Source organism: Silene latifolia, chromosome 3 (genome assembly GCF_048544455.1).
Source record: "Silene latifolia isolate original U9 population chromosome 3, ASM4854445v1, whole genome shotgun sequence".
In the NCBI taxonomy this organism is placed as follows: domain Eukaryota; kingdom Viridiplantae; phylum Streptophyta; class Magnoliopsida; order Caryophyllales; family Caryophyllaceae; genus Silene; species Silene latifolia.
In genome coordinates, this window is record NC_133528.1 from 71,115,966 (window position 1) to 71,127,253 (window position 11,288).

General features: G+C 39.1%; 1 protein-coding gene and 1 non-coding gene across 2 annotated transcripts; one reads left to right on the top strand and one right to left on the bottom strand.

The window, feature by feature from the left end:
- Positions 1–801: 801 nt before the first annotated feature.
- Positions 802–908, bottom strand: LOC141650681 (small nucleolar RNA R71). The gene has a single exon (XR_012546700.1). It is a non-coding gene; the product is annotated as a small nucleolar RNA R71 (small nucleolar RNA).
- A 2,806-nt stretch (positions 909–3,714) lies between these two features.
- On the top strand, positions 3,715–10,764 carry LOC141647719 (uncharacterized). Its single transcript, XM_074456014.1, has 2 exons — positions 3,715–9,661; positions 10,212–10,764. Exon 1 carries the CDS (start codon positions 4,079–4,081, stop codon positions 5,657–5,659), a length of 1,581 nt encoding a protein of 526 aa, XP_074312115.1. The 5' UTR covers positions 3,715–4,078; the 3' UTR covers positions 5,660–9,661; positions 10,212–10,764.
- Positions 10,765–11,288: the final 524 nt, after the last annotated feature.

An 11,288-nucleotide genomic window follows, 5' to 3' on the forward strand; every position in this document is an offset into this window, starting at 1 on the left:
GTTGTTTGTGAAGTATAAATTGTGTTTTGTATCGACCATTGACCAACGACCACATATACTTAATTGTGAACACGAAATGGCCTCGATCAAAAATGGCGCCGTTGATTCTTGGGGACGGTGTTTAATTGATTTAAGATTTCTTTTATTGTTATTAGTTGTGTCTTTTTCACCTTGGGGAAGTAAAAATCCTCAAGGTTTGTTCTAATTGTTTTCGAGTTGTTTGATATTTTGCATGTCTAGAAGGTCACAAAGTGATTTGTTACCTTTTGACCGTGAAATCGAAAGAACCTTGACGAATAATAGGAGACTTGTTAGGAGGAATTTGCGAGGTGTTGGTGAAGTTGTTCAACCCACTAGTGAGTTTGTCAATCCTTTCGCAATAGAAGGAGAAGAAAACCCATTACACAATATCCCACAAAATCCACCTACAATGCCTAAATTCTCGTCACACTCTATACCCACCGAGGAGAATCTACCAAATGGTACTCCTACACCGCAACATCTCACCGGTAATTTTATTGCCAAGTCCGCCTTCATCCAACTAGTTGAGAGGAGCCAATTCGGGGGAATGCCTAGTGAGGACCCTCATTCTCATATGGAAACCTTTTGCGATTATTGTGATGCTATCTCTCAAACGGGCGTGACTCAAGACCAAATTAGATGGGTCTTATTTCCTTTTTCGTTAATCCAAGACCGTGAAGCTAATGGTTGAAGGGCCTTGATAAGGCCACCCTTGGAATAGATTCTTGGAAGAAGTTAGCTCTAGCTTTCTACAAAAATTCTACCCAGGAAAAGACTAACATGCTAAGAGCTCAAATTACGGGTTTTAAGCAAAGGGATGAAGAGTCTTTGTATGAAGCTTGGGAGCGGTTCAAAGGTATTTGTCGCTCATGTCCTCACCATGGACTTAGAGAATGGTTTTTGGTACAACAATTTTGGAACGGTTTATATGAAGATTCAAGGAACATTCTTAATATGGGATCAAATGGAATGTTCACCGAAGTTGATGACAATCAAACATGGAACAAGATTGAGGAAATGGCGGTCCATAATTCACAATATAGTAGACCTCGCAAGGCTACTAGAGGAGGAAAGCATGAAGTGGACTCCGTTACTCAATTGGGTGCTCAACTTAGTGCTCACATTGACACAATCAACTTGAAGTTTGAACAAGCTATGGCTAGACTTGAGGAAAACTCAAAATCATCAAAGCATCATGTCAATGCCATGACGGCATCCTCATCAATCCCAAGTGGGATATGTGAGAATTGTGGAACTTTGGGTCATGACCCAAGTGAGTGTAGGGGAACAACCGAACAAGTTAATGCTTTCCAAGCTTACAAAAGTGGTACCCCTTATTCAAATTTTTACAATGAAAACACCAAGTTCCATCCAAATCTCTCATACAAAAGCCAAAATGTTCAAAACCCTCAAACAACATACACTCCACCACCCATGAGAAATCAAAATCAAAGACCCTTTTACAATCAAAACCAAGGTTACCAAAATCAAAATCCATACAATCACCAAAATGACCAAGGTTTTGATGTCCAAAAAGCGGTCCTCCAAATGCAAAAGAATCAACAAGAATTTTTCACTCAAATGCAAAAAGATAGCCAAGCAAAGGACACCACCATCAACAACATTCTAGCTCACACTAAGATGTTGGAAACACAATTGACTCAACTAGCATCTTCAAGCTCACAAAGACAAAAGGGGCAATTACCACCTCAAAGTAATCCCCCTAGACATGAAACGGTTAGTGCCATTCACTTGAGAAGTGGTACAAGGTATGAGGCACCGAAGAAGCAAGTTGAGAATGAAGTTGTGGAAGCTAGTGAAAAGGAAGAAATTGTGCAAAACTCCAAAGATGGAGAATCATCAAAAGAAGAAAGTTCAAAGAAAAATGAAGACAAGGCCAAAGAAAAGGAGCCCATTGTGATTAGACTTCCTTTTCCAAGTCGTCAAGCCAAGCCCAAATTTGACGATCAACTTGGAAAGTTCATGGAAATTGTGAAGAACTTAGAAGTCTCAATTCCTTTCACGGAATTAATCAATCACGTTCCGGCCTATGCAAAATACATGAAAGATATCCTCACAAAGAAGAAGTCGATCCGGAAACTTGAGACTATCGCCTTCACTAAGGTGAGTAGTGCAATACTTCAAGGGAGTTCACCTCCAAAGTTAAAGGATCCGGGAAGCTTCTCAATACCGTGTACCATTGGCGACACGACGATCAACAAAGCCTTATGTGATCTAGGGGCTAGTGTGAGTGTCATGCCGTACTCGGTTAGTAAAAGGTTGGGAATGGGAGAGCTTAAATGCACCAATATCACACTCCAAATGGCCGATAGATCGACGAAGACACCATTAGGGATATGGGAAGATGTCCCCGTGCGAATTGGGAAGTTTTTCATCCCGGTGGACTTTGTCCTTGTTGATATGGAGGAAGATTCCAACATTCCAATCATCCTAGGAAGACCTTTCCTACACACCGCCGGTGCGGTGATTGATGTGAAACATGGAGAGCTCACTCTAGAAGTGGGAGATGAAAGCATAACTTTTAATCTTGACAAGACCATGAGAGCTCCTCGTTTGCATGAGCCATGTTTTATGATTGATCATTATAGCCGGAAGGATGAAAGGAAGAAATCGGAACTCCAATGGAAGAAGAAAATTGAAGATGCTCCATTCAAAGAGCAAGTAAATTGTAACAAGGAGAGCTTGCAAAGCTCATCAAAATCAACCAAGGAAGAAAAGGATGGCCTCATTGGCCAAGAGAAGAAATTGGGAGAGTTGTCTCCATCTAAGCAAGAGATTTTCAATGATCAACTCAATGAAGTTTGTGGTCTTTGGGACGATGAGTTTGAAGGGATTTTTAATCCCTACATTGGGCATGCCATCGATCATGATCAACAACAAGGGCCACGGTCTATTGAGGACCTCTACCACAATAATGAACAAGCTTTTGATTACTTCTTCAAGGTGTTGAGCAACATCAACAACACCTTGAACATGCCCCCTTGACATCTCATCAAGAATGAGAGTTTGGTGGAGTCCTCCCTAAACCACCACTTGTAAATATTTCTAACCCCCTAACTTACATTTCAATTTTTGTATTGCATTTTTTGTCATTTTTGGATTTTTATTTACTTTGATCAAAATAATTGTCATGTAAGAGAGAAGTGAGGGAGGGACTAACGACTTCAATTGATGTGTAGTGCTTTACCTTAGTGTGGGGATGGGAATTGCCTAGGTTATCCATGCCTTAGTAATGCCCCCACAATGAAGAACACAAGAAATGAAGAAGAATGGAAGAATGGTAAAGGGAAATGCATTGTGCACGAATGGAATGAATCCGGGTGCAAAGGACCAGAATCCGAGCGGATTCCTGAGAATCCGCCCGTCTTCAACAAATCCGAGCATCCTGACCAAAAGACGCCCGTCCTGAGCTGAGCTGAAATTGAAAATTTCTTGACTGTTGAAGAATCCGAGCGGATTTCTGGAAAGACGCCGTCTCATAGAATCCGTCTGTCTTGTGAAAAAGACGCCGTCTTTACAATCGAGGAAAACAAAGAAATTTCTCTCGGATCGAAATCCGTCCGTCCGCAAAAATCCGCCCGTCCCATCACGGAAGAATCCGAGCGGATTCCCAGAATCCGCCCGTCTTTAGGCGAGCTTCGAAAATTTTGAAGTCGCGAGAATCCGCACGGATTGGGCCTAATCCGCACGGATTGCCCCTGCGTTTTCGAAAATTTCGACTTCTTTAAATACCCTCCCACCTTCATTCCTTCATTCCTTCATTCATTCATTCATAAACACTACCCACAACATCAAAACCCTCATCCTCTCCATCAAAAAACAAAAACCCTCAACAAAATCCACCAAAATCAAATCAAACCACCCTTCCAACAACAAATCAATCACTCCATCTTCAATAAAAATCAAAACCAAGAACAAAATCTTCAACCTTTGAGTCGATTTTTGATTTCATAAAGGCAAAGCCTTTCACCTTCAAATCGATTTGGGCATTCTACAAATTGAAGATTTTTGATTCTTTTCTTGGTTAGTTCATCAAATGGCAAGGACAAAGGGAGCAACAAAGGCACCAAAGGCAAAGGCTCTCTCTCAAAGGCAAAAAGCTCTCCAAACAAAGAAAGCTTTGGCAATGGTGGTAGCAACACCAAACTTGGAAGTGCAACAACAACAACAAACTTCTATGGGAGCATCACCTTCTACTCCGGTAATCGATCAACTCTTGCATTATCCGGAGGTAACTTTTATTTCCGATACCCATAGAAAGACATTTGTCAAGTTTGCTATGAAATCAATTCAATCCACCAAATTCATATGTAAAGATGCCTTGGAAAAATTGGGTGTTCTTGAACAAACAAAAGCCTTTTTCAATGCCATGGGTTTGAAGAAATTGTTTGAAACAAAGGAATTGACATACCTTTCCCTTGTCTTGGAATTCTTAAGTTCTTTAAAAGTCACCAAAGTTGAGGATAGGGAAAATCTTGAGTTTCGTCTAGCTAACATTAGTAGACGCATTACCTTTAAGGAATTAGGTGAAATTTTGGGTCTTAGCGATGAATCGAGATATCTTAAGCATTATGGAAAGTATGACCCCGAGCCTCTTTGGGAGGCAATCTCCGGGAAGAAATTTGATGATTTTCATGCTTGTCGTGCTCTTTTGGTCCATCATCCGGGCATAAGAGTATGGCACAAAGTTGTGGGAAATACCATAATTGCTAGGAAAGACACCAATCATTTCACAAGACTTGATTTTATTCTCCTTGAATCGGCTTTGAATGTCGGAAGAATCCATACCAAGCCTTTCAATTCTTTGAGGCTATTGGTTGATAGATGGCTCCATGTTGATAGTGGGAAGAAGGGTACAACCGTTATTGTTAATGGCGGGCTAGTCACGGTCCTAGCCAAGCACTTTGATCCTAATTTCAATAAGGATAACAAGTACAAGGCAAAGGAAGGTGGCCATCTTATTGATATGCCTATCATGATTAACAAGTTCAAGTGGGTTGCTCAAAACCCCCTTGACACCAAGTGTGGATGGCTAACTAGTGAAGCTAGATCGTTCACCTTACCCTCGAAGATTTGTCGCCTAAGTGTCCACCGGACCAACTATCTACTTCCCCTATCCGAAGAAGCCGAGTACATCATTCAACAACAAAAGGGTGATCATGAAACCCCCTCCTCTTCCATTGTTACACCGCCTTACCCCTTTGTGTATGAAGAGTTCAAACCGGAAGGAGTTGAAATTGGGAAAGACTATGTCACTCTTCTTATGCAAGCCATGCACAAGCAAGCTTATGAAGATCGGAAGAATGCATATTTGGCTCAATATCCTCCTCTCCTACATTTAGCTAGGCAAGGACTCCTCGATCCATCTTGTCCTTTGCCTAGTTGGGCGGATAAAGAAGCCTTGTTTCCGGGTGCATCTAGGGATGTGGTGGAAGACAATGAGGTTGTTGGAAATGGTGAAGAAATTGATGATAATATTGAGGAAGAAGCAATGGAAGGAGAAAGAGATGGTGAAGATGATGATGAACAAGATGATGAAGAAAGTGACAAGGAAAGTGGCAATGTGACCACTTCTCATGAGGGAAGTGGTGATGATGATAGCATGATGGAAGACTAGCAAGCCTTAGAGACTCCTACACTCCCATGGTTTGTGTCTATATCTCTTTGTATTTTATTTCATTTTGATCATTGTTGGTTTAGTCCTAGCCCCATCAAAGGACTCACACCTCGGTACCATTGAGGTGTTCTTTATTGTTCCCATTTGTAAAATCCAAAATGACAAAACTAGTTTCATGCATAGCATAGTGTGTGCATGAACCATACCCATCCTTTGACATTAGCAATAATGTCTTACTCGGTTTGGGGAAGTTAATGCATATGCAACGGGAGGTAATCTAAATTATCCTCTCCGTCATAACAAAAACCATGCATCATGTAGTATAGCTTAGTGTAGAATTGCATTTAGTATAGAAATCATGCATCATCTTTGCATAATTTCCATCACTTTGGCCATTGAGGACAATGCCCATATTAGTGTGGGGATGGGAATTCTAACATTTAACTCTTATTCAAAAACCCATAAAAATTGAAAAATTTCAAAAACCATAAAAATTTAAAAAATTTCAAAATTCATAAAAATTTGAAAATTGAAAAACCAAAAACAAGTTCATTTCCTTTGTATATATTGTCTTGTATATATTGTGTTTGTTTTATCCTTGTTCACATTGATTGACTACGCCACATCCGAGACATGAGGATATTGAAGACCGCATGGTATGATCTTTCCAATCTCCTTTTTCCTCTTTATGTTAATGACTATGTGGCTTTATTTTGATTGATGCGGTGAAACAATGTGAACTTAAGATTGCATTTAGTTTATATGGCATATTAGTTGGTAGAATCATTTGCATTAGGATGTATATAGGTTAGTTGCATCATGGCATGTAGTTTGCATGTTAGAAAAATTTTGCGAAACCGTCTACTTGGGAAGCTTGACAAGTGTATATAGGCCCTAGTAGATGCTTTTTATTCTTAAGACTTTGCTTGTTAGAATGCTTGTAAAACACCCTAGGATGTGTCATGCTAGTATCCTTTGACCCATGGTTTAAGGCCTAGTCAAGAGTACCTTGTGGTGTGATAACTCCTTGGCTACCGTTTATTCCAAGGTGACCCTTGAAACCATGCATACATCTATCATTCATCCATGTTCTACCATATTTTTGTCATCAAAGGGAATGGGCACAAAAATAAATCAATTTGAGTTCAATGAAATGAAAAGTGAAAGAAAGTTTGCAAAAATGCATCAAATGAAAAGAGGAGCAAAAATAGACTCCAAAAGCTTCAAAAACAAGGCACCCTCGTTACTAATTGGGGTGACTTTGAAAATGTTCAAAAGAAATGCAAAAAGTTGTCAAGTATTGAAATGCCAAAAATCAAAAAGAAATGGCAAAAAGAAAGTTTTCTCAAATGTTATATGCCACATGAAATTGGGGGGAAAAACAACAATGAAAGCAAACTCCCAAAAGTGAAACTCAAACATCTATCGATCCCTTTATCCACCGTATCCATTTTTGTGCATGGTAGAGAGGGGACGGCCCTTCTCCTTGTCTAGGCAAGAGGGGGAATTCCGCGATCCTCCAGTGTTTCTAACACCATAGGGAGTCTATTCTTGACGAAATCATTTAACGATTGAGGACAAAGGTACCCTAGCTTGACACAACTTGGAGGTGATTTATTGGTATCCTTCTAGGCTTAGTAGTTTGAACAAATTGCATCTATGAAGGATTGTGTACCCTTGAATTGCTTCCCTTGTAGATAATTTCCGCCACTTAGATGAGGAAGGTGGCTATTCTTTTTGTAGATGCATCCATTATGTGTTTTTATGTGCTTAATGTTTGGATGTGTCGCCATTTTGGCAAGACCCACCTTGCCTTGCAAGAAGGCATCCTACCTCATGGTTGTCTTGTTGTGAGTTGAAGGGGCGGAGTGAGACCCGCTAATTGTCTCATATCGGCTATTATTATTAGGATAGGTTAGTATTGGTCCTAGTCTTTGTCACCTCTTTACTCGGGACGAGCAAAGGTTCGGTTTGGGGATATTTGATGTGACCATAATTAGCGCATATTTAGCCCCCGAATTAGCCTTGTTCCCATGCTTTTTAGTGCCTATTTGGGTCATTTCTTATCTTTAGTTCTTTGTTTTGCATATTCTTTGAGATTTTGATCCCTTGGTAGGAAAGGAGTAAGAATCTTGCATTTTCATGGCAAAACGAGGCTAAATTGATTGTATTCAATGACCAAGCATCAAGAAGAGACAAGACTAGAAGGCCTTTGTACATATCATAGTAGAAGAACAATGTTGAGAAAGGATCCTTGCGTCCCCAAAGAAATCCCCAAGGAATTTATGAAGAAAAGGGAAGAAAAGAAGAAGAATTGACGCTGACCAACAATCCGAACGGATTGCGGACAATCCGCCCGTCCGGCCCGTAACAATCCGAGCGTCCCTCCTTGGAATCCGCTCGGATTCCCCCCTCAACAATCCGAGCGTCCCTCTCCCGAATCCGCTCGGATTGCACCGCCAAATCCGCCGTCCCGGCCCTAATCCGCCCGGATTCCGCCTGACAAAGACGGATTTCATTCTTCAAGCTACGAAAAGAGAAGCCCTTCTCTCGTAAAATCAGGGTCCTCCTTGCTCAACTTAAAAAGTGTAATTACTAGTTTAGCCCTTAGTTAACCCTAATGCATCCTCCCTAATTTTCACTATAAATACCCCATTAGGCTAATTAGAGGAGCATGTTCTTCTTATCAATAATTAGTGTAGTTAATATCAATCAAATCTCTCTTCAATATTGTAATCAAGTATTAATCAAGTTTTAATCCAAGTTTTAGTTCTTTAATCTCTCTCTTGTTCTTCCTTTATTTTGGGTAATTGAAGATTATTTGGGTTATTATTGGGAGATTGACAACCTCTCAATCTATCATTCAAGTACTTCTATTATTCTTGCTTTATTATTGGAATCATTAGTAGGTATAATCTCTTAATCCCTTTTTAATTATTGTTAATTACTTTCATTTATTCATCATGTTTCATATTGTTGGTATGATTGACAACCTTGCTAGCATGATCAACATGATAATGAGTGAGTAGTCTCTTAGCTAGGGTTTAATGGGTGATTAGGGGAAACCATCATGGGGAATGATTCATGCTTAAATCAATATGCTTTCATATCTTATTTGCTTGCTTGTTTTGATCTTAATACATGCACATGTTATATTTGATGAAATGCTAAGCCTATGAATCCTTGCATTTACTATCATCTCCTATCCTTTCAATGAGACTTGTAAGACATAACCCAACTCGAGTCTCATTAGACCATGCATGTTGTTGAGTAGGGAAGATTAAGTCGACTTGTAGGTGTTGTACAATCTAATCGATTCGGCTCCGGGACCCAAACTTTCCTAGGATTGTAAGATATAACCCAACTCAATCCATCACAACAATAATTGCTTGCTTATAATTTGAGAACATGTTTGTATGATCATATCCCATGATTCCCCTATGATCCCATGACACCCTAGTGCTTTTAATCAATTGTTTACACCCCTTATTTTATTCATCTTGCTAGTTTATTTTCATTGTTATTCTAGTTTAGTAACCTTCTACACCAACCCAATTTGTGACACCCCTAGACACTACTAGTTACAATAGAATTCTCATTTCAATACCCGTCCCTTGGGATCCGACCTTTACTTGCCTCTTTACTAATTGTAGAGTTGTTTGTGAAGTATAAATTGTGTTTTGTATCGACCATTGACCAACGACCACATATACTTAATTGTGAACACGAAATGGCCTCGATCACCCTTAGAGTACGGTTGGAGACAAGACCGTCTTATTTCGGTCAAAATTTTTGGCGCCATTAGTATTCACATCAATAGGACGGTTCATAGCGACACCCGTCCTCGTTGTAAAAGTAACAAGAACGGTTGGTCAATAAAACCGTCCTCTTATTAATAAAGAAGACGGTTACTTAGTACAACCGTCTTCTTGGTCCAACCTCTCACCGACAACAACCGTTTTATCATCAACTTCCAGTTCACAATCCTCAATCCTCAATCAGGTATGATTCTTTATTTCACTTATTTTTAAAGTAGTTTTTGCAATTCATATGTTTTTTAAGGTTTTGTTTACATTTTTCACTGAACTTTGATTTTGTATGATTTTTTCGTTGTGGGATTCAATTATTTTTATCATGTTAGGGTACAATTAAGTATTAGGGTTAGGGTTTTCAATTAAATTTGATTTCAATTTGGAGATAATTCGTTTTCTGGAGTAAAAAAGATGATTTCCGAAGTTAATTGCGCCCTCGTTTCCATTCTTCTACTCTTTCGGAACAGTCAAATCTGACAGCATCTAGATTTTAGGCGGTTGAATGCTGATTTTTGCTGGATAAATCCGTGAATTGTGATTTGTTTAGTGTGTTTTCTTTCGCCGGTTTTTGCAACTTAATATTCTAAAATGTGGTTGATATCACCTTAAAATACAGTAATGCAGTTGTGAATTGTGATAGTCTTCAAAATCTTTGTAAATCGGCAATATGTTGTCGTCATTACAGATGAACACGATAAAAAAATCATAGCTTCTCACGCCTGATAGTGCCTGTTTAACAGTGTCCTGAAGTAGTCCTAAGATGCCATGCCAATCTTGTGAGTTGTGACTGATTCATGCATCAAAGTCTGATCTTCTTTGTATAAGCTCCAAGTATTTCTCCAGAAGCTTCAGGGAACGATGCAGAACGGAGGTAGGCGATAGAACGCGGGCAACCACACCGTGACCCACAACAACCTCGTTTCTTCCGGCAGAAATCTCGTGATCCACCTTGTTACTTCCGGCAGCCCATCGTCAACGGCTAGTTAGAAATTCACAATCAGATTTGTTTTTTATCAATTTTTTTGAACTCCTGTGTTTTGACTCATTTGTATTCGATTTGTAACTGAATTTAGGTATTTTTTTTATCATTTAGGGTTTATCGATTCAATTAATTTTATCTATTAGGTTACAATTAAGTACTCCGTATTAGGGTTAGGCCTTTCAATTAAAGTTCGGTTCAATTGGGAAATGGTTTGTTCTAATCGATTTTGTATTATACTCATGTTGTTCAAAACCCTCGTCCTAGCTCTATGAAAGGTCATTCGCTAAACCTTTAGCGAATTTCATGGTTAATAGTTATTTCATAGTTTAGTTACTGCGATTTTGATGGTTCCATGAAATTTGCAGTTTTAAATATAATAAAGTAGGGCTTGCAAATATGAGGTATGTACATATGTACGAGAGCAGTCCACTACTCCACTCTATTCACAATGACTGTTGTTTGTTTCTGCAATCACTCTCTACATTTAGTTCCTGGTTTTGGGTTGTGATGAATTGGGTTCAAAGATTACGACTTTGATGGGTTTTGTGGGTAGTTGGTTACCCTTTTGCTGAAGTGTACGATCTTCGATCAATCCAATTTTATACTTTGTTCAATATAATGTGAGGTGTATGTTAATTATGGATTTGGCTTCAATAGAGGGATTTGAATGATGTGATTATGACTCTTATCACATAATTGAATGTTAGGCTTGATATTAGATATGTTATGGTTATTAGCTTAGTGTAGAACTCAAAATTTGATAGCTTTGTGTGTTTGCAGTATAACTGTAATGAAAAGTTGAATACTTTTTCAATTAAGATTGTCATTTTTTTAC